This window comes from Oncorhynchus kisutch, linkage group LG19 (assembly GCF_002021735.2).
Source record: "Oncorhynchus kisutch isolate 150728-3 linkage group LG19, Okis_V2, whole genome shotgun sequence".
NCBI lineage: Eukaryota > Metazoa > Chordata > Actinopteri > Salmoniformes > Salmonidae > Oncorhynchus > Oncorhynchus kisutch.
In genome coordinates this window covers 35220752-35244127 of record NC_034192.2, presented here as the reverse complement: position 1 = coordinate 35244127, position 23376 = coordinate 35220752, and the positions used below count along the sequence as shown (strand labels likewise).

The following is a 23376-nucleotide window of genomic DNA, read 5'->3' as shown; positions in this document are numbered from 1 at the left end:
CATGTTAAACTGTTATGGGATGCATTTTCTCCATAGTTTATTATTTTAGGCCACTCTGTTAGGCCTATATTGTGATCAAAAAACCACAGTAGCCTACTTGGCCACTGTTAAAACTGTAATTTAAAGTGGGTACAGCCTCAGGGTTCACAGTAAACGTGCGCTGGAAGTTGCACAGAATTTTCACAACGTTCAAGTTTGCTCTCAGCAGACCTAACATTTGCTCAGTGACGTTTTTTAAGGGAACATTGAAGGGATGTACACTATAGTTCCTTTGGGGGCGGCAATGCACATATTGGATGCCAACCGACGTTAAACTCCACCGAAGAAGAAGAAGGACCTACGACTCCATCTGCGTGACAAAACACGGAAGTGCTCAGCTGTATGGAAGCAAGTCTGTTGTTGACAGGTCTTTTCTTCTTCTTTTTTTTTAAAGGGCATCACTACAGCATTAGCAACGGATAGAAATGTCTCCTGTAGTAAATATATATTTTATATGAGGTTATTATCCGATATGTTTTTAGATACTAATTCATATTTCACCTGTTTTATCTTGGGTGATAATCGCTGGTCAACTCGCTAGCCACCTTAACCAACGTTCATTTACCAATTCTGGACAGCCTATGGATTATTACTCCCAGTTTTTTTTAAACTTGCAGTATAACAATATAGAATATTGGAACTATAATTTAAAAGGGTAAGTATCTTCTTGTTTAGTCAGATAATGTATGTAACTTTAGTTAATATAATAAGTAGCTAGCTACCTTGATTTGATAACTTAGTACAGTAGTTATGGTTAATGATATTCCACAGGTATTGTGACAAGTTAAATGAAAACTTTTAAGCTTATTAAAACAATTGTTCTTGTTTCTGCATAGATGTCAGTTGAACTTGATGTGTTTGTTGTTAACACCACCATTATGGATGAGGAAGTGTATCAGCTATGGCTGGATGGCTACACAGGTTTGGGCCACAACATTAACCAACTCACACACATAGATATACTAGACACAGTCATCCATCAAAGTTATTTAATCAAATTCTTTATGACGTAAACCGTGAATCCTGTTACCTTTCTGCCCCATCCTCAGTGAATGATGCAGTGAAGGTTCGTATGGAGGGAGGGGTATTGGAGGGGTGTGAGGCCAGTGCTGAGGTTCTGCACAGTGACACCATGGACCAGTACAGAACCTTCCAGATGTGTGAGCGCCTCCTACACAGCCCTGTCAAGCTGGCCAATCAGTTGTTGTTCCAGATCCCACCTCATCGCCAGGTCATGCTCATAGAGAGGTGCTCTACCAACTCCTGATACACATCTTTATATCTTATCTTCTTCTGGCTTAAACGTCACCTAATCTGTCTGTCTCTCCTCTGTGTAAAGGTACTATGCGTTCGATAGCGTGTTTGTGCGAGAGGTCCTTGGGAAGAAGCTCTCAAAGGGGACCAAGAAGGACCTCGATGACGTCAGTGCAAAGACTGGTGTCACACTGAAGAGCTGCAGGCGGCAGGTAGCAAAAACCTAAGACGGACTCTCCCAATAACAATGACTATATCTCTGACCTGTAACATTAGTGAAACTGTCCTGCCTGTACAGATTCTATGAGCTTCAGAGCTCTAGACACTGCAATTTTAAGGCCAAATGTAACTGTTTTTCTACATGTGGACTTCTGAACTATCACCTTTTTCTCCTAGTTTGATAACTTCAAGCGTGTATTCAAAGTTGTGGAGGAACTGAAGGGACCCCTGGTGGAGAACATTCGTCAGCACTTCCTTCTCTCTGACAAGCTGGCCAGGTAAAAGTAGAAAATAGTGGAATTTAAATCTTGTATCTATCTGTTTTTTTTATTTGTATAAAACTCCCCTGTGTCTCCTCTTCTCAGGGATTACGCTGCCATCGTTTTCTTTGCCAATAATCGCTTTGAGACTGGGAAGAAGAAGCTGCACTATCTTACATTCCAGGACTTTGCCTTCTGTGCAGGGCAGCTCATCAGCAACTGGACAGTGGGAGCATTGGGTGATTCCCTGGTCTATCAGATCTGCAGTTGTACAGTGCAATCAGTCCTGATTCCCTATGAGACCCGCATTATAATTGAAGTTCTGCAAACAATTATACGATCCCAGCACTGTAATCTAATATGACAACATCAGAGGTCTGAAGTAGTTTTGTCTTCTCAGATAACATGGTGGAAGACATGGACGTGGATCTTGAGAAGGAGTTCTTACAAGATCTAAAAGAACTGAAGATTTTAATCACTGACAGGGATCTGCTGGACCAGCACAAGAGGCATGAGAGTGTGGTTGATTTGTTATTGATCGCCTGATGTGTATGTTATTTTTGTATTTTTTTTTAAGTTCCTGTCAAGAATTCACAAATTTTTATTTCTCTCCATATTATGTGTGTTCTATTATTATGAATGATAATATTTGGTAAGGTCCCTCATGCCCTTGCTCCTGTTTTCTCTCGTCCCCTCTGCTCCACTCAGTTTGGTGTGCACGGCTCTCCGGGGGAAGACCAAAGCATTTAATGAGATGGAAGCCAACTTCAAGGTGAGTGACAACACATGCTTGTGTTTATCCAACACGGCTGGACATCACCCATTTTCATCGGTGATGTCCAGCCTACTACAACAATCTGTAAATCAGTCAATAGTAATTGTGGTAACCATGGCTATATGGGGTCAAATGTGCACGTACGTTGTCTAATTCAATCAGTTCACTTGAGTTTAATTATTTCTAAACTGCAGTATCAATTATTTCTAAACTGCAGTATCAAAAAGCTTTTCATTATTTGATAAATATTTGAAACAAACTCTTCTCTCTATTTTCGCCAAAGAATCTCTCCAGAGGCCTTGTCAACATTGCTGCCAAACTAACCAACACAAAAGAAGTCAGAGACTTCTTCATTGATCTGGTGGAAAAGGTACATTTATAAATCATTAGTAGTGTAGTAGTACATCTTTCGTCTCTATATTCAACACTGGCTCTGGGTTACGAGGCCAATAAGGTCTACAGACATTTCTGCTGCCCATGAGACTGATGTCATCTTTCCTCCTCCCTCCCTGCCAGTTCATTGAGCCGTGTCGGTCAGACAAATGGACAGCAGGAGACATGAGACTCTACCTCACTCACTACACTAACTCTGCACACGTACTCGACACATTCAAGTGAGTATAATATAATTGTTATGCATATTGTGCTGTCTGGCACTCATCAAGGTCACAGGCTGTTTTATGTTTTTCTTCATATTCACATCCCAGTTGTCACCAGTGGGTGTCACTGCATCTCTCTCCACGTTTCTTTAACCTATAGTTACCTTGTTTCTAGCGCAGCCATTCTGGAATGTAGTTAACGGTTTACACAACCCTGCACCACGACACACTCAGCAAAGACATATTCATCAGACAACCATATTAAAACATAGGCCTCTCCTTAAAGTGAATTAACAAAGAATCGCTCCATATTAGGAACCTTGGCCAGTGCTCATAATGAGAATTTGTCTTCTTCTTTCTTCCTCCTCTCTCTCAGACACCAGGTAGTGTGGGACAGGTACATGGGAGTGATAAAAAGCTGCATCCTCAAAATGTACCATGACTGAGACGTAGACCTCGCTCAACTATCTACTCGGAACTTTCTGTCCTCTTTTATATCGGAGTCATGTCTTCTTTCCCTCTTTCTGTCTGCAGTCATCATGTAAATCCTCCGCTCTGTCTGTCAGATGTCTTCCTCCTCTAATGCCAGTGCCCACATTTCTCCATCCTTCATGCCGTTATGCAGTTTTTTCCCCCCTCAGTCTCTTCTGACGACCTACTTTGCGACGTCATCATGTATATCACCTCATTTTTATTGTAAATAAAGTCAACTGATTTTATACCGACGGTGTCTCTGTGCTGATTGTATTGCAGATCTGTGAAGGAGATAAGGTGTATATTTGGGCTTATGTTGTGAGTGCTTGTTTGTGTTAATGTCAGATGCAAAGTACTACGATTAAAAAAACTGACGGCAGCTGCAGGTGTTGGGACCCTTTTGGTTTAATGTAACGCTTCGATCTTTCACAGTTTTAACATGCCAAGGAAGTGGTTAGAATCTCATACACCCCAGTATGGATGAATGAATATTGGTAATGACTATATTGGGAATGCATCTGCATAGTAAAAATAAGCCTGAGTGGATTATGAAATGCTAAGACCGTAGTGAATTGTGTCTGTGTGTGGCCACTGGGGGTTGGGTAGCAGCAACGGGAGGGGGCGCAATTTGTCAGCTGGGGGAGGGTTGGGGATTTCTGACAGTGATGTCTCCTGTGACGACAGCTTCCCCCCCCCCCCCCCCACACACACACAAAAGCAACCCATGATTAGGTGTGTGTAATGACAATAATGACACTGCTCATTTCCTTGTCAACTAGGAATTTGAAATTATAACTAACAATTTAGACACTTCGATAATAATATTGTAAAAAGGATGAACATATTTCTCTGTCTGTATACGGTAGTAGAGCTGTCCTGGAGTACACAGCTTTCATGTAATTGTTAGAAGAGATACTGTGTTGCCAAAGTAGTAGTACTGTAGTTACAACAAAACCGCTTGAAGAAATGGATGATTACTTCAGTCACTCTTTCCATGCTTTTACATATAAACATGTCTGTCTCTGTATATCATCCAGAAAGGACCTCCAGTTTAAATATTTATTGGTAGTTAGAAAAGCTAACCACTTTTCCAAGAGGGCTTGTCTCTTTCCCTCTCTCCTTCGCAATTTTTTTTTGTCCACATTCCACCAACTTCTCTCCCAAGCTATAAATATCTGTCTGTGTCAGATTGGACGAGAGTGAAGGAAACTAAGTGGCTGTACAGAAAGAGAGAAAAAGATGGGGGAGGTAAGGATAGATAGATGGGGGTGAGTGGGGGAGTGAGTTGTGAAGCTGTGAAGGGTGATTTGAAATGAAACCAGGTGCGTTACGTGACCAGTGAGTGGGGGCACAGGGGGGAGGTGGGAGTATGTGTGTGAATCTATGCAAGTTGTTGTTCCGCCTGTGATTTGGACAGATTTTGAATTTGGGCCGCAGACCAGGAATTTGCATCCTGGGGGGTCAGGGAGGGGGGTCGTGGGAGGGTGGAGGATGGCAGTGCAGGGGGCCAGAGTGGGGGTAGAAATGGGCTGTCCTTCTCTCCTCTCTCCCTCTCTCTTTTTCTCTCTCCCTCCCCTGCATGCATTCAGCTGCTCCAGCTGTCGATCTCCCCACTCACTCTCTCAGGGCCATAGAGGCAGGAGCAGGACAGACAGAAGGACCACTTCAGCTCTTCATGCTCACAACACACCAGGGACTACCACCACCAGCGGACTAGAACAGCACATCGAGCACAGAGCAACAGGGACACAAACTAGGGACCTGAAGATAGCAAGAAGAAGAAGATTTCACACAGGAAAGAAGACTTGTCTGTGAGTTCACCATGTTTTACAATGACAGTGTGTGCAGGTTTGAAAGAGCGGGGGGGGGGGGGGGGGGGGGGGGTTGTGTGTGTGTCTACGAGAGTGTTTGCGAGTGAGTAACCAAGTGTGTGTGTGTCACAAAGAAAAGGGAAAAAAAGTGTGTAATGCCTCTGACCCTCTGTTTGCTCCTGGAGGGGGTGGACACGTCACAGTTAAACCATTCTCTCCTCTCAACCTCCACAGCTGCAGTTCAACCCTTACAAGAGCTGAGGTGGCAAGGCCCTGCACTTGTGTATGTGTGTGTGTTAGAGAGGGAGTGGGAGGGAGGGACAGAGAGCATGTGTAATATAGTAGGTGTATTTGTTAATGGAAATGTATTACAAAACTCTCTTACAGATCCAACTACTATTTCACAACTATTTAATGTCACAATTGCAAAGTCTATTAATATCCCCTGCGAACCTTTTGCATGACAAATCCTGCCAGACAACATGGTCAGTTAAGAGAGAACCTTAAGTTCAGGATTTGTTTGTTGGAAAGTCTTCCATTAGTGTGAGGAAGAGCAGCCAGGCCTTCTGTACCATATGGTCACACTAAGACATCCACATCAAACTAGAGAGACAGGTGCACTAAACACACCCTGTATACACCCTCACTCCTATATACACACACCATCACAGTACAGGACACTGCCTTCCCACTCCGTTACATACGTACCACTTCTGTGCAGAGCAGGGCCCCATTTTTATCGCTTTGTTTATATACTCTCAATAACTAACATTTGACAGAAAGAATAGTCTGTTCATAGGCCTGCATGAGGCTGGAATGACTACAGTGATTCAGGGGAAAACGCAGAAGCATGCCAAGGAGGGCCAGAGAGTTGCACCCCAGAGGACCAAACTCCCCCCTCTGACCCACCCTGTGTCCATTATCTCCTGCCCTCGGCACGCCTCACCTCATCCATTTACTACAGCAATGTACTCCCCAGCAGACTGCCGCCCTGTGCTAATGGGACAACAGGCTAACTCCATAGGGAACTGTTATGTGTTATTCTGCAGAGCTACTGTCTGGCAATGTGAAAGAAATCTCCCATCACAGGAGTTCAGTGGTATCACATGTAAGAAGTTCTGGCCTCTGGGTGGCAGGTTCAGTGCAGCGAGGGGAGCAGAGCACAACTTGAGCCCACCGGGCCACCATGTTAGGGAGAGAGCAAATCCATGCGCTACTGAGCAGAACAGAACAAAGCTGGCTATGTACAGTATGCACATCTCAAGACAAGACCATCTCTGGTTGGCTCTCCCACGTGTGTGTGTGTGTAGATGTAGTTGTATGTGTGTATAACTGTGTGTGTGTGGTCTCGCTGTGTGTTTTGCCTAGTCCCCATGAGGTCATTTCTTTTTGACCCTGTGGATATTTTGCTTAGTCATTCTGCTGATGGTGTGGATTCAGGGAGAGTGATGCCTCCTGTTGCACGAGTTAACATACTACTGATGCCAGTAACATAAGTAAGCACCTGGGCCAATTAAAGACATCACATTGTCCCCCAAGAGTAGTTGAATTCCTTGTTCAAACCAAGTAAAGTTTCCAGACCCCTTGACTTTTTCCATTCCACACATTTTTTCCATTACTGCCTTATTCTAAAATGTATTAAATACAACAAAAAAATCCTCAGCAAGCTACACACAATCACTCATAATGACAAAGAGAAAACAGGTTTAAACAGAAATATCTTATTTTACATAAGAATTCAGACCCTTTGCTATAAGACTCGAAATTGAGCTCAGGTGCATCCTGTTTCCATTGATCATCATTGTGATGTTTCTACAACTTGATTGTAGTCCACCTGTGATAAATTCAATTGATTTTACATGATTTGGAAAGGCACACACCTGTCTATTTAAGGTCCCAGAGATGACAGTGCATGTCAGAGCAAAAACCAAGCCATGAGGTCGAAGGAATTGTCCGTAGAGCTCCAAAACAGGATTGTGTCGAGGCACAGATCTGGGGAAGGGTACCAAGAAATGTCTGCAGCGTTGAAGGTCCCCAAGAATACAGTGGCCTCCATCATTCTTAAATGGAAGAAATTTGGAACCACCAAGACTCTTCCTAGAGCTGGCCGTCCGGGCAAACTGAGTAATCGGGGGTTAAGGGCGTTGGTCAGGGAGGTGACCAAGAACCCGATGGTCACTCTGACAGGGCTCTAGAGTTATCCCAGCTCCTCTGTGGAGATGGGATAACCTTTCAGAAGGACAACCATCTCTGCAGGACTGAACTAATTAGGCCTTTATGAAAGAGTGGCCAGGCGGAAGCCACTCCTAGTAAAAGGCACATGACAGCCTGCTTGGAGTTTGCCAAAAGGCAAATAAAGACTCTCAGACTATGAGAAACAACATTCTCTGGTCTGATGAAATCAAGATTGAACTATTTGGCCTGAATGCCAAGCGTAACGTCTGGAGGAACCTGGCACCATCCCTACAGTGGAGCATGGTGGTTGAAGAATCATGCTGTGGAGAAACCTGGCACCCTCCCTACAGTGGAGCATGGTGGTTGAAGAATCATGCTGTGGGGAAACCTGGCACCATCCCTACAGTGGAGCATGGTGGTTGAAGAATCATGCTGTGGAGAAACCTGGCACCATCCCTACAGTGGAGCATGGTGGTTGAAGAATCATGCTGTGGGGAAACCTGGCACCATCCCTACAGTGGAGCATGGTGGTTGAAGAATCATGCTGTGGGGATGTTTTTCAGTGGCAGACGCAATGGACAGAGAGATCCTTGATGAAAACCTGCTCCAGAGGGCTCAGGACCTCAGACTGGGGCGAAGGTTCACCTACAACAGGACAACGACCCTTAGCACACAGCCAAGACAACGCAGGAGTGGCTTGGGGACAAGTCTCTGAATGTCCTTGAGTGGCCAAGCCAGAGCCCGGAGTTAAACCTGATTGAACATCTCTGGAGAGACCTGAAAATAGCTGTGCAGCAACGCTCCCCATCCAACCTGAGAGCTTGAGAGGATCTGTAGAGAAGAATGGGAGAAACTCCCCAAATACAGGTGTGCCAGGCTTGTAGGGTCATACCCAAGAAGACTCGAGGCTGTAATTACTGCCAAAGATGCTTCAACAAAGTACTGTACCAGTTAATCAATTTTAGAATAAGGCTGTAACCTAACAAAATGTGGAAAAAGTAAAGGGGTATTCAAAGGTTTGGACACACCTATTCATTCAAGTTTTTTTTTTTTTTTTAATTTTTTTACTATTTTCTACATTGTAGTATAATAGTGAAGACATCAAAACTATGAAATAACACACATGGAATCATGTCGTAACCAAAAAAGTGTTAAGCAAATCAAATATATTTTGTTATATTTGAGATTCTTCAAAGTAGCCACCCTTTGCCTTGATGACAGCTTTGCACACTCTTGGCATTCTCTCAACCAGCTTCATGCATTTCAATTAACAGGTGTGCCCTGTGAAAAGTTAAGTTGTGGAATTTCTTTCCTTCGTAATGATCACACCCTTTTTCCCCCAGTTTTCCCTTAAAATGACATACCCAAATCTAACTGCCTGTAGCTCAGGACCTGAAGCAAGGATATGCATATTCTTGATACCATTTGAAAGGAAACACTTTGAAGTTTGTGGAAATAAACTAATGTTGGATAATGTATCACATTAGATCTGGTAAAAGGTCAAACAAACAAAAAAAAAGTTTATTTCTTATTTTTTGTTCCGTTATCTTTGAAATGAAAGCGGGAAGGTCACAATGTACTATTTCATGTTAGGCGCAATGTCGATTTTGGACACTAGATGGGAGCAGTATATGTGCAAAGTTTTAGACTGATTTGATGAACCATTGCATTTCTGTTCAAAATGTTGTATCAAGTCTGCCCAAATGTGCCTAATTGGTTTATTGATACATTTTGAAGTTCATAACTGTGCACTCTCCTCAAACAATAGCATGGTATAGCTACTGTAAATTGGACAGTGCAGTTAGATTAACAAGAATTTAAGCTTTCTGCCCATATCAGATTTATCTATGTCCTGGGAAATGTTCTTGTTACTTACAACCTCATGCTAATCACATTAGCCTACGTTAGTTCAACCATCCCGCGGGGTGACACCGATCCTGTAAAGGTTCATGCTTCTACACCTGCGTTGCTTGCTGTTGGGAGTTTTAGGCTGGGTTTCTGTACAGCACTTTGTGACATCAGCTGATGTAATAAGGGCTTTATAAATGAATTTGATTGATTGATTGATTTGAGCCAATCAGTTGTGTTGTGACAAGTTAGGGGTGGTATACAGAAGATAGCCCTATTTGGTAAAAGACCAAGTCCATTTTATGGCTCAAATAAGCAAAGAGCAACGATTTTAAGACATGAAGGTCAGCCAATGCAGAAAATGTCAAGAACTTTGAAAGTTTCTTCAAGTGCAGTTGCAAAAACCACCAAGCGCTATGATGAAACTGTTTCTCATGAGGACCACCACAGGAAAGGAAGACTCAGAGTTACTTCTGCTGCAGAGGACAAGTTCATTAGAGTTACCAGTCTTAGAAATTGCAGCCAAAATAAATGCTTCACAGAGTTCAAGTAACAGACACATCGCAACATCAACTGTTCAGAGGAGACTGTGTGAATCAGGCCTTCATGGTCGAATTGCTGCAAAGAAACCAATACTAAAGGAGTGCTGCGTCAGATGGCCTGGCCTCCACAATCACCCGATTGGCTAGGCCAATCTGCAAATCCCGCAAAACACCAGTCTCAACTTCAACAGTGAAGAGGCGACTCCTCCGGGATGCTAGCCTTCTAGGCAGAGTTCCTCTGTCCAGTGTCTGTGTTTTTTGGCCAATAAAAAGAAAATATTAAGATGGGCAAGTCTGAGATTTGGCTTTTTCTTAGCTACTCTGCCTTTTTCTTTGCGACTCCGGCATCCCGGAGTCGCCTCTTCAATGTTGACGTTGAGACTGGTGTTTTGCGGGCACTATTTAATGAAGCTGCCAGTTGAGAACTTGTGAGGTATCTGTTTCTCAAATTAAACACTATAATGTACTTGTCCTCTTGCTCAGTTGTGCACAGGGGCCTCCCACTCCTCTTTCTATTCTGGTTAGAGCCAGTTTGCGCTATACTGTGAAGGGAATAGTACACAGCGTTGGACGAGATCTTCAGTTTCTTGGCAATTTCTCGCATGGAATAGCCTTCATTTCTCAGAACAAGAATAGACTGACGAGTTTCAGAAGAATGGTCTTTGTTTCTGGCCATTTTGAGCCTGTAATCAAACCCCAAAATGCTGATGCTCCAGATACTCAACTAGTCTGAAGAAGGACAGTTTTATTGCTTCTTTAATCAGAACAACAGTTTCCAGCTGTGCTAACATAATTGCAAAATCATTTTCTAATGATCAATTAGCCTTTTAAAATGGTAAACCTGGATTAGCTAACACAACGTGCCATTGGAACACAGTGATGGTTGGTGATAATGGGCCTCTGTACGCCTATTTAGATATTTCATAAAAAATCTGCCGTTTCCAGCTACAACAGTCATTTACAACATTAACAATGTCTACACTTTATTTCTGATCAATTTGATGTTATTTTAATGGACAAAAAATGTGCTCTTCTTTCAAAAACAAGGACATTTCTAAGTGACCCCAAACTTTTGAACGGTAGTGTATACACAGTACCAGTCAAAAGCTTGGACACACCTACTCATTCAAGGGTTTTTCTTTATTTTTACTATTTTCTACATTGTGGAATAATAGTGAAGACATTAAAACTATGAAATAACACATATGGAATCATGTAGTAATCAAAAAAGTGTTATTTTTAATATGTTTTATATTTTAGATTAATCAAAATAGCCATCCTTTGCCTTGATGACAGCTTTGCACACTTGGCATTTTCTCAACCAGGTTCACTTGGAATGCTTTTCCAACAGTCTTGAAGGAGTTTGCACATATGCTGAGCACTTGTTGGCTGCTTTTCCTTCACTCTGCAGTCCAACTCATCCCAAACCATCTCAATTGGGTTGAGGATGGATGATTGTAGAGGCCAGGTCATCTAATACAGCAATACATCACTCTCCTTCTTGGCCAAATAGCCAACTACACAGCCTGGAGGTGTGTTGGGTCATTGTCCTGTTGTAAAACAAATGATAGTCCCACTAAGCGCAAACCAGATTGGATGGTGTATTGCTAGCCATGCTGGTTAATTGTGCATTGAATTCTAATTAAATCAATGACAGTGTGACCAGCAAAGCACATCACACCGTCTACTCCATACTTCACGGTGGGAACTAGATCATCCGTTCAACCCACTCGGCGTCTCACAAAAACCCGGCAGTTAGGTCTAAATTTGAGGATTTTGGTTCTATCAGACCAAAGGACAGATTTCCACCGGTCTAATGTCCATTGCTCGTGTTTCTTGGCCCAAAGCAAGTCTCTTCTTAGCATTTATTTGGGCTGCAATTTCTGAGGCTGGTAACGCTAATTAACTTGTCCTCTGCGGCAGAGGAACTCTGGGTCTTTCTTTCTTGTGGGTGTCCTCATGAGAGCAAGTTTAATCATCGCGCTTGATGATTTTTGCGACTGCACTTCGAGGTTCTTGAATTTTTCCGCATTGACTGACCTTCATGTCTTAAGGTAATGATGGACTGTCGTTTCTCTTTGCTTATTTGAGCTGTTTTTGCCATAATATGGACTTGGTCTTTTACCAAATAGGGTTATCTTCTGTATACCACCCCTAACTTGTCACAACACAACTGACTGGCTCATACGCATTAAAAAGCAAAGAAATTGCATCACAATTCCAGTGGATCAGAAGTTTACATACACTAAGTTGACTGTGCATTTAAACAGCTAGGAAAATTCCAGAGAATTATGTCATGGCTTTAGAAGCTTCTTATAGGCTAATTGACATCATTTGAGTTAATTTGAGGTGTAACTGTGGATGTATTTCAAGGCCTGCCTTCAAACTCAGTGCCTCTTTGCTTGACATCATGGGAAAATCAAAATAAATCAGCCAAGACCTTAGAATTTTTTTTTAGACCTCCACAAGTCTGGTTCATCCTTGGGAGCCATTTCCAAATGCCTGAAGGTACCACGTTCATCTCTACAAACAATAGTCGCAAGTATAAACACCATGGGACCACGCAACCGTCAAACCGCTCAGGAAGGAGACGCGTTCTGTCTCCTAGAGATGAACGTACTGTGGTGCGAAAAGTGAAAATCAATCCCATAACAACAGCAAAGGACCTTGTGAAGATGCTGGAGGAAACAGGTACAAAAGTATCTATATCCACAGTAAAGCGAGTCCTATATCGACATGACCTGAAAGGCCACTCAGCAAGGAAGAAGCTACTGCTCCAAAACTGGCATAAAAAAGCCAGACTACGGTTTGCAACTGCTCATGGGAACAAAGATTGTACTTTTTGGAGAAATGTCCTCTGGTCTGATGAAACAAAAATATAACTGTTTGGCCATAATGACCATTGTTATGTTTGGAGGAAAAAGGGGGAGGCTTGCAAACCGAAGAACACCATCCCAACCGTGAAGCACGGGGGTGGCAGCAGGGGGTGCTTTGCTGCAGGCGGGACTGGTGCACTTCACAAAATAGACGGCATCATGAGGGAGGAAAATGATGTGGATATATTGAAGCAATATCTCAAGACATCAGTCAGGAAGTTAAAGCTTGGTTGCAAATGGGTCTTCCAAGTGGACAATTATCAAGCATACTTCCAAAGTTGTGGCAAAATGGCTTAAGGACAACAAAGCCACGTTATTGGAGTGGCCATCACAAAGCCCTGACCTTAATCATATAGAAAATGTGTGGGCAGAACTGAAAAAGTGTGTGCGAGCAAGGAGGCCTACAAACCTGACTCAGTTACACCAGCTCTGTCAGGAGGAATGGGCCAAAATTCACCCAACTTATTGTGGCAATCTTGTGGAAGGCTACCTGAAACATTTTACCCAAGTTAAACAATTTAAAGGCAATGATACCAAATACTAATTGAGTGTATGTAAACTTCTGACCCACTGGGAATGTGATGAAAGAAATAAAAGCTGAAAGAAATAATTCTATCTACTATTATTCTGACATTTCACATTCTTAAAATGAAGTGGTGATCCTAACTGACCTAGACAGGGAATATTTACTGGGATTAAATGTCAGGAATTGTGAAAAACTGAGTTTAAATGTATTTGGCTAAGGTGTATGTAAACTTCCGACTTCAACTTTATATATATATATATATATATATATATTTATATTTCTGTGAAAAATGGTAAACTACGTGGTTCTACACTTTAATGTCAAGTTTGTCACGCTACCCATTTCCCTTTTGTCATACAACTGTAATTCCATTTCAATGATAGTCAAGGAAATCATATATTTCTTCAACAACGCTTGTCTTTACCAGAACCACAAACAATGAACAGACCAGTGGTTGACCTGTGGAGGGCTGTCAGAGTGACGAACCATCCGCCCACTCAGAGACCAGAGGCTGTAGGGTTGGCAGCAGCTGTCCTACATGAACCATGGGGGGCTTTCCCAGAACCTGATACTCTGGGAAACACTGATAGTAGGGTATCCCTACTGGGAACTGCAGCCCACATCCTTGCCACGGGCATTCCAGAGGTCCAAACACCACTTGGTGCTCACTGGTCAGCGGTGGCGGGGCAGTACATACCCACGTCTCCCTGCTGCCCACAGTCCTGGGTGACTGAGTGGACTCGGGCGAACAGTTTTTGTTTTTTGGTGGTTTTAGGTCAGATCCCCTCCGCCCTGGCTGTAAGAGTACCACAGTGTCTACACAAGGATTCTGACGTGTCCTCATATCAGGGCTGTATATAAGTGTCCTCCTGCTTATGATGCAGACCTATTGAAGATGATATGACGCAAGGCCCACTATAAGACTTTTGTGAGTGTATGAAAGATTGTGAAGTTGTGTGACAAGGGCATTGTGTGTACTGAGTGGGTACTTGTCCTGGGAACTTAGTGGAACATCTGCTGTTGGTTTTGGTGCTTCAGAGCGAAGGTAAGGCTACATTTGGAGTGTGATGTAAGACAGTATTTACGTGTGGCACGCACATCACTCTGTGGCTTCTTTTTTGTTAATTAGCATAATAGCCAACACACTCGGCATGAGGTTTGTGTGTGTGTGTGTGTGTAGGTGTGTGCATGTACAGTAGATGTGGCTAGGTACTTCTCTGTTTTGGCAGTTATGGGCCACCTAGCTGTGTGGAGGAGAAGCTCTTTTTGTTCACGTGAGTGACTCTTGAAATGGGTCCTTTGTGATGTAATGTGATTGGTGGATTCAATAAAATATTTAAAGTGTGTGCGTGTGTGTACACGTATAAAGAAAGCAGTGATTATAGCTTTCCTCTTTATCTATTCTGTCTGGAGCCTCTGCTGACAGTTTTGCACGAACAACGGTTACTCAGAAATGGGGAGCTGGAATTGAGGATTTATTTGTCTAGGTACATGTTCTACTTAAACAGCTGTGCTTCCTCATGCCAAGAACATTACATGGAGGATGGTTGGGTTCTCCTGAAATGGGCAGCAAAGCCCTGTCTGTATACTTCTCCACCTCCATATGCAGTACTTCAGTGATTAATAACACTAGCCATGATGATGAATGAAGCCAGGCTCAGATAAAGACAACAATGGATTATGTGGTACTAGTAACAGTGATGTAGATGGATGAACAGAGCAGATACCTGTCTGAGAGCCTGCGGCATCTGGGAGAACGGAAAGTAATGTCTTGAAATTGACAGATAATACCCTGAGATTTTGGACCTCTTACAGGGTTATTGTTTTTAGTGGCCCACTCTGGTATACTACTGGTTCAGCCTCCACAAGTTTTCAATGTGAAGTCCCAGCGGGCTTGTGTGTGTGTGTGGTATGTGTGTGGGCGCTTCCGTGTGTGTGTGTGTGTGTGTGTGTGTGTGTGTGTGTGTGTGTGTGTGTGTGTGTATATTCCTAGTTACAGTGGGGCTGTCTAGGGAAATAGATGGCTGTGTGTGGAGAGCTATAATGAAAGCATTTCCTTGCTGTTGACTTTATTTTTAGCTGATGGATGGAGAACACCCTTATATTTTTCTTTCACCAGCAGGGGGAGACGTACGTCCTCTCCATAATACTGGCGTGGATTCAGGGGGAAAGATGTTTGATTAGCAAATCATGTCACATGTCACTTGTTTGACTTGACTTCTGCTCTGTGTCTGAGCCTTTGAGAAGTTTATGAGGTGGATGATTTACCACTCAGGTTGCTGAGTCTCTCTCTCTTTCTGAAGTGTTCTCAACCCAGGTCAATGAGTCGCCAGAGTATCTAACTCTGAGTGACTTCCACTACGACACGACACAACTCATATTCTCTCTCTCTCTCTCTCTCTCTCTCTCTCTCTCTCTCTCTCTCTCTCTCTCTCTCTCTCTCTCTCTCTCTCTCTCTCTCTCTCTCTCTCTCTCTCTCTCTCTCTCTCTCTCTCTCTCTCTCTCTCTCTCTCTCTCTCTCTCTCTCTCTCTCTCTCTCTCTCTCTCTCTCTCTCTCTCTCTCTCTCTCTCTCTCTCTCTCTCTCTCCCTCCCTCTCCCTCTCTCCCTCTCTCCCTCTCTCCCTCTCTCTCTATACAGATACCACTGAACTGCTCTGAGCACCACAACAAGTCGGAAGCTTCTTTCATCCTGACCTGAGGCGCCGTTACCTGTGTGACCCGCCGGCTGTGCCAGTGTGTGTTAACGCGTGCGATCCTGTTCTATCTGCCAGTCAGTACGTGAGCATGCGGGGCGTGTGTGTGTCCATCCTGTGTGTGTCTGTGATCCTTCGCAGTGCTATTTCACAGCCACCTACAGAAAGTGACACCTACACGGTAAGGATGGGTATTTCGGCGTGCAAACCAGGACTCTCGTTCTCTCACTCTCTCAATCCCTCTCTCCTACCTTGCTATCTTTTCGTCCCCCTCCCAGCATGTACCAGACTGATGATTTGGCCCCTTTTTGTACTGCAGCTGCTCTTCTCTTTTCAGTTGACCTCCGCTGACCTGTTCTCTGTGCTCATGACTATGTGTCATCATCTCCTCCTCCCTCTCATCCTATTGGTTAAAGTGCATATAATAGCTGTACATGAAAGGTTATTTGGATGATACACTACATGAGACTCTCTCTCCTGCTATCTGTAGGAATGCACAGATGGGTATCAATGGGACTCCCAGACTCAGCACTGCAAAGGTAAAGGCTCTCGCTTATCCTCATGTCCCCATGTCCGTGTCGTGAGCGAGAGCATTACAACTTGAAACCACTCGTGTCTGTCAGTCCTTTTCCTTCAGCCTTTCGCTGTCTCTCCCTCTCTCCCGTCAGACATAAACGAGTGTGAGACCATTCCGGAGGCCTGTAAGGGTGAGATGAAGTGCTTCAACCACTACGGGGGCTACCTGTGCCTCCCCCGCTCTGCCTCAGTCATCCCAGCCCAGGACCCCCCCAGCCAGCCTGGGACCAACCTGGAGAGCACTGCCAGAGAGCCCTTCAACCCCTGTCCTCTGGGCTACGAACCCCAGGGAGACAGCTGTGTGGGTGAGTACCGGCTGGAGGATGAGACAGGGGAGGGATAATGTGTGTATGTACGTGGATAGCTGGTACTGGAATGTGTAGATTTCACGAGGACAGCTGCTCTTAGTTTTATGGGACGGAGAGTGGTGAAAGAGCTGTTTGTCCTGTTGTCCTTGGGGTCGGGGTGGTAGGTGTTGTTGATGGGGAATGCATGAGACAGGAATAACAATTCAGCAATGTGGGGAATTCTCAGCTGTTGGTGCATCAAATGTATTAACTTACTATGTTACTTAAAACGGTGTGTTTCATTGCCATATGACACACACAGATGTGAATGAGTGTGAGAGAGATGAACACGACTGCCAGCCCAGCCAGCAGTGCATCAACACACCTGGAGCCTTCACCTGCCAGTGTCCTGATGGTTACCGCAAGGTTGGCACCGAGTGCATTGGTAGGTCAAAATATACTCTTAAAAAGGGTTCTATAAAAGGGTTCTTCGGCTGTCCCCGTAGGAACTCTTTTGGGTTCCACCTAGAACCCTCTGGGGAAATGGTTCTACCTGGAACCAGAAAGGGTTCTTCAAATGGTTCTCCTATGGGGACAGCCAAATAACCCTTTTAGGTTCTAGATAGCACCATTCTTTCTAAGAATGTATAGCACTCTCCATAGGACTCTCTCTAACCAGCCTACCCCTTGGCCTGAGTCACACCAACTCACTGTTTGTGGTCTCACTGCATTGTTGTGGTTCAGCTTAGTCATTGTAGCATGTTATTTGACCTCTATTTAACCAGGCAAGTCCTTGGATCAAATTCTCCTTTACCATAACAACCTGGTTGGTCAAAGCAATCTCCTCTTTCTCTGGAACTGTTTCTGAATGCTCTCCTTCCATCTGTGCTGTTAGATATTGATGAGTGCAGGTACAGGTACTGTCAGCATCGCTGTGTCAACGTCCCCGGCTCCTTCTCCTGTCAGTGTGAACCAGGCTTCCAGCTGGCCGGCAACAACCGCTCCTGTATTGGTGAGGCATGGTCAGACACGCACACACGCAATACCGCATACTGTATACACACAGAGTCATGGTAAAACTAATAGCTACAACCAGACAAAAGTACAGAGTCCCACACTATCCAGACTGATGTTAGAATGTATATATACTGATAGACTTCTCCCTTTCCTCCTACTTCCAGATGTGAATGAGTGTGACATGGGCGCCCCCTGTCAGCAGAGGTGTTATAACACCTACGGTACCTTCCTCTGTCGCTGTGACCAGGGCTACGAGTTGGGGCCTGACGGCTTCGCCTGCAATGGTGAGAGGATCTGTCTGTCTGTCTGTCTCTATAGTGCCATTAAAATCGCAGTGCTACGATCTGAAAAGAAAAAACATCTCTTTCTTTCTTGCATTATTTAAAAGCTCTCTGTCTGTTTCCTTGGTTAAAACAGCTGCGCTATGATCTGAAACGCTGTTCCCCTCCCTCTCCCTCCTGCGTTCTGCAGACATAGACGAGTGCAGCTACTCCAGTTACCTGTGCCAGTTCCAGTGTGTCAATGAACCCGGGAAGTTCTCCTGTCAGTGCCCAGAAGGCTACCAGCTGCTGGGCACCCGACTATGCCAGGGTAAGCACTCTCTCCATCTGTTCTCCATTTGCCCGTCTTTCACTTCAACGTCAGCTAATTGTACCTGTGTCCTTTCGTTGTCCTCGTTAGTGGACAACTTGATTCTATTCTATTCATTGAGATTCTGTGTCCTATTGTATTCGAACCTTCCCTTTCCCAAACCTTTTCTCTATCCCCTCCCCCCCAGATATAAATGAGTGTGAGACCGGAGAGCACCAGTGTACTACAGGACAGACCTGTGTGAATATCCACGGTGCCTATCAGTGTGTGGACACCAACCTCTGTCAGGACCCTTACATCCAAATAACTGACAAGTAAGTGAACATTTATTAAAACACGCTCACACACACACACACACACACACACACACACACACACACACACACACACACACACACACACACACACACCTTTCCCCCATTATCAACCTCTGTCCATATCATCAGCCTCGCTCTGCATGGAGCACAGCTCACATTATTTCTAAGATTGCTCCAATTACTTTTTCCATATTTCTGTCCAATTCTGTGCCCTTTTCAGTTGATCATGTTCCAGTACAATTAGAACGCTGTTAGAAGAGGGAAACAAGTGTTAAATTGATAACAGGTGTGGACAGTGGTGTATTTCCCTCAACTTGTTTTGGCTCTATGAAAAGGTTTCAGAAAATTACTTGGGGAAATGGCCACTGTTCAAATACAGTTGTATGTAATCCGTCTTGGTTTGAGGATAGTTCGCCAGTGCTCCTTCAGTATTGCAATATACCCCTCTAGTGGTTGAGTTATGAACTACTCTTTTGAACATTTTATCTAGAGGCATGAGCATTTCAGAGGACATATTCATCACTAAATATACAATATTGATGAACAAATATTCTGTTTTAATTTCAATGAAACGGAATCAAAAGTGAATCATTAAGCCATCTAGTTCATGATGTCAAATTTCAGGAAGTGACTTCCACTACGACACAACTCATATACTCTCTCTCTCTCTCTCACTCTCACTCACTCACTCACTCACTCACTCACTCACTCACTCACTCACTCACTCACTCACTCACTCACTCACTCACTCACTCACTCACTCAGAGAGACTGTATATGAGTTGTGTCGTAGTGGAAGTCACTTCCTGAAATTTGACATCATGAACTAGATGGCTCAATGATTCACTTTTGACTCCGTTTCATTGAAATTAAAACAGAATAGAGAGAGGACTAAAAACTGCAACTTTTCTCTCCTGTGTGTCTAGTCGTTGTGTTTGTCCTGTGACCAAGCCAGCCTGTCGAGACCTACCCTTCTCTATCGTCCACCGCTACATGAGCATCACGTCGGAACGCTCCGTCCCCTCAGACATCTTTCAGATCCAGGCCACCAGCGTCTACCCCGGAGCCTACAACACCTTCCGTATCCGCTCTGGAGACGACAACGGAGACTTCTACATCAGAGTGAGCACAGATATAGTGTAACAACCCTTGTATAGCACCAGCCTGAGTCACCCTCCCATCCACTTTGTGAATATATGATGATAGACTAGTGAATTTATGATGACAGTGGAGGTCTAGAAACGTATTGTATTGCAGTTTTGAGACCTTGCATCATAACAACACTTAGATAAGCTTCTTGACTTCGAAGACTAGGAGAAATAACCCCCACTTTTTCTGCCTAATGTAGTGTGACTGACTCTGACTAACCTCACTATCATCTCTGTGTCTCCCTCAGCAAATCAACAACATCAGCGCCATGTTGGTTTTAGCCCGGGCCGTGACAGGACCCCTGGAGTACACATTGGACCTGGAGATGGTGTCAGTCAATCCCCTCCTGAGCTACCAGACCAGTTCGGCCCTGCGACTGTCCATCTACGTAGGGCCTCATGCCTTCTAGAGGAAGGGGAGAGAGACAGAAAGAGGGGGGGGGGGGGGGACAGTATAAACACAAGAGAAGGAAAATAGGAAACACAGAACAATCTAGTATTGAAAGGGGTCAGAAACAGAACAGTCAGATAATGTAACATGATGTCAAAGGTAACACACGACTCTGTCAAATCCCAATCATTTGGGAAAGCTAAGACAGAGTGAGATAAAAAATACATTGGAATACTGCATCAATAACGTATGACTGATAAATATGAATACTACGAAGTAGTTTTGATATACTGAACATGTTTGCTCCCTGCCTCCTAGAGTATCATTCTCAACCGCTCCACGTTGCCCATTACCCTAGTAACCTTTGGTACCAACCAAACACCCTCCAATTGAAGATCTAGAGAGAACCAAAAAACGTATTACGTTGTCATTGTATCATAATCATTCTCATCCCGACTCTGTCGTTCCCTTGCTTTGAACAGACTCATTCTCACTCCTATGTTTTCGTGCTATTCCCATTCCTTTATGACAGTTTCCCTTATCATCCATGGACACGACTCAATAACCACTCAGATCAATCCTCTTCATCCGCCCTGTCGCTCCCGCATCCATCCCGCTCCTGAATCATACCTAGTCTTGGTGCTGAAGCTCTGACTCACTCACACACCGTTTGTAGCTTTGTAACGTTACAGAAAGCTGTATCAGAAAGCTGATACAAAATAAAAACGATATACATTTAAATCACGTGTTAACCATAGCTTTTTGTGCATATTATTTCACCATGTCACCCTTCTTAATATAGTCCCATTTCTCTCCTACTTCTTCAACTTCTGTTTCTCCTTTTCCTTCAACCAGTATGTCCTAACTTCCCCCACAGCGTGCTATGGTCATAGCCAGTTGACCTTTCTGAATGTATCCCCCAGGTCCACTGTGCTCCAGTGCCAGTGGCACTCTGTCTTTCCACAGCTGCAGAACATGCCTGGGCTTCTTGTGTGACAACCACTGAGAGAATGGAAAAGATCTCTTGAACAATGAGAGCAGGCAGAAGGTCTCGCTAGAGAAATCAGCTGGATTATACGGGTCAATATTCACTTAAGACTCATTAGCCTTAATATGTGGGGCATAACAAGGCGACCTGCTCTGCAGTGGCATACTGATGGAACAGCCACAGCCTCTCCCCTGGGTGACTAAAGCCATATTGCTTGCTAGTGATTCTTCTCCAGTCCACAAAAAAAACAGGGGAAAGCCCTAATGCACCGTCCATCGCCTCCGCTCACTCTGCCCGGCCAGCCTCCACCTTGACACACACACACACGCCCCCCCCCCCCCCCCCCTCCCCTCTATCCTCAGCTCAATGGTGATGACTCATACGCCACGCAGTCTTACGTAATCAGGCCCAGAGTGAAGTGTGTAGCCAGTACAGCCACAAGGAGCCGAGGGTGAAGTCTGTAGCTAGTACAGACACAAGGAGCCGAGGGTGTAGTCTGTAGCTAGTACAGACACAAGGAGCCGAGGGTGTAGTCTGTAGCTAGTACAGCCACAAGGAGCCGAGGGTGTAGTCTGTAGCCAGTACAGACACAAGGAGCCAAGGGTGAAGTCTGTAGCCAGTACAGACACAAGGAGCCGAGGGTGTAGTCTGTAGCTAGTACAGACACAAGGAGCCGAGGGTGAAGTCTGTAGCCAGTACAGACACAAGAAGCCGAGGGTGAAGTCTGTAGCTAGTACAGACACAAGGAGCCGAGGGTGAAGTCTGTAGCCAGTACAGACACAAGGAGCCGAGGGTGAAGTCTGTGGCCAGTACAGACACAAGGAGCCGAGGGTGTAGTCTGTAGCTAGTACAGACACAAGGAGCCTAGGGTGAAGTCTGTAGCTAGTACAGACACAAGGAGCCGAGGGTGAAGTCTGTAGCCAGTACAGACACAAGGAGCCGAGGGTGAAGTCTGTGGCCAGTACAGACACAAGGAGCCGAGGGTGAAGTCTGTAGCCAGTACAGACACAAGGAGCCGAGGGTGAAGTCTGTAGCCAGTAGAGCCACAAGGGGGCAGTGTGACACACAGCTCTCTCTCCCAGACTGAGACAGGAATAGTAACAACCCGAGGTGATGGAATCTGCTGGTTTTGTAACCTGACTACTGAACCTGCCTTCCCTCTCCCTATCAGTGAACTCCTAGGCTTGAGAGATGCATAGGCAATGTGAAGTGTACACAAGTATGTGGATTTTTCAGCCACACCCGTTGCTGACAGGTGTATAAAATAGAGCACACAGCCATGCAATCTCCATAGCCTAACATTGGTAGTATTACTTACTGAGGAGCTCAGTGATGTGGGATGCCACCTTTGCAACAAGTCAGTTTGTCAAATTTCTGTCACAAGGGGGCAGTGTGACACACAGCTCTCTCTCCCAGGCTGAGACAGGAATAGTAAACTGCTCTGTACCCAGGCTAAAGACATAACGTGCTCTAATAGTCAACAGGACTGCCGAGTGCTGAAGCGCGAAGCCCATAAAAATTGCAACACTCACAGAGTTCCAAACTGCCTCTGGAAGCAACATCAGCACAAGAACTGTTCATCGGGAACTTCATGAAATGGGTTTCCATGGCCGAGCAGCTGCTCACAAGCCTAAGATCACCATGCGTAATGCCAAGCGTCAGCTGGAGTGGTGTAAAGCTCGTCGCCATTGGACTCTGGACCAGTGGAAACGTGTTCTCTGGAGTGATGAATCATGCTTCACCATCTGGCAGTCTGACAGATGAATCTGGGTTTAGCAGATGCCAGGGGAACGCTACCTACCCAAATGCATAGTGCCAACTGTAAAATTTGGTGGAGTAGGTATAACGGTCTGGGAGCCAGGCCTAATCGCCCAACGTCAGTACCCGGCCTCACTAATGCTCTTGTGGCTGAATGGAAGCAAGTCCCCACAGCAATGTTCCAAAATCTAGTGGAATGTCTTCCCAGAAGAG

At 44.6% G+C, this 23376-nt stretch overlaps 2 protein-coding genes across 3 annotated transcripts; both read left to right on the top strand.

The window, feature by feature from the left end:
- The first annotated feature begins 314 nt into the window (after window positions 1–314).
- LOC109864918 (acidic fibroblast growth factor intracellular-binding protein B-like) lies at window positions 315–3869 on the top strand. 2 transcript variants are annotated; one of them, XM_020452998.2, is made up of 11 exons: window positions 315–694; window positions 876–960; window positions 1089–1287; window positions 1379–1505; window positions 1690–1790; window positions 1878–2011; window positions 2173–2281; window positions 2481–2544; window positions 2831–2917; window positions 3064–3161; window positions 3523–3869. In XM_020452998.2, exons 2-11 carry the CDS (start codon window positions 876–878, stop codon window positions 3590–3592), a joined length of 1074 nt encoding a protein of 357 aa, XP_020308587.1. In that variant the 5' UTR covers window positions 315–694; the 3' UTR covers window positions 3593–3869. The 2 variants fall into 2 exon arrangements, 1 of the variants encoding a protein (XP_020308587.1); XR_004204307.1 differs by having other exon boundaries at window positions 344–694; window positions 1690–2321.
- Window positions 3870–5055: 1186 nt separating this feature from the next.
- LOC109864748 (EGF-containing fibulin-like extracellular matrix protein 2) lies at window positions 5056–21169 on the top strand. The gene is made up of 11 exons (XM_020452667.2): window positions 5056–5431; window positions 16037–16272; window positions 16582–16630; window positions 16760–16972; window positions 17277–17399; window positions 17850–17966; window positions 18136–18255; window positions 18443–18562; window positions 18750–18876; window positions 19805–20000; window positions 20275–21169. The coding sequence occupies exons 2-11, from the start codon at window positions 16183–16185 to the stop codon at window positions 20434–20436; spliced, it is 1317 nt and encodes a 438-aa protein (XP_020308256.1). The 5' UTR covers window positions 5056–5431; window positions 16037–16182; the 3' UTR covers window positions 20437–21169.
- Window positions 21170–23376: the final 2207 nt, after the last annotated feature.

Coding starts and splice junctions, on each gene's coding strand:
- LOC109864748 (XM_020452667.2), top strand. CDS start 16,183: ATGCGGGGCGTGTGTGTGTCCATCCTGTGTGTGTCTGTGATCCTTCGC. Junction 18,256..18,442: donor TGACGGCTTCGCCTGCAATG/GTGAGAGGATCT, acceptor TGCGTTCTGCAG/ACATAGACGAGTGCAGCTAC. Junction 18,563..18,749: donor GGGCACCCGACTATGCCAGG/GTAAGCACTCTC, acceptor CCTCCCCCCCAG/ATATAAATGAGTGTGAGACC.
- LOC109864918 (XM_020452998.2), top strand. CDS start 876: ATGTCAGTTGAACTTGATGTGTTTGTTGTTAACACCACCATTATGGAT. Junction 1,791..1,877: donor CTCTCTGACAAGCTGGCCAG/GTAAAAGTAGAA, acceptor TCCTCTTCTCAG/GGATTACGCTGCCATCGTTT. Junction 2,012..2,172: donor CTGGACAGTGGGAGCATTGG/GTGATTCCCTGG, acceptor TTGTCTTCTCAG/ATAACATGGTGGAAGACATG.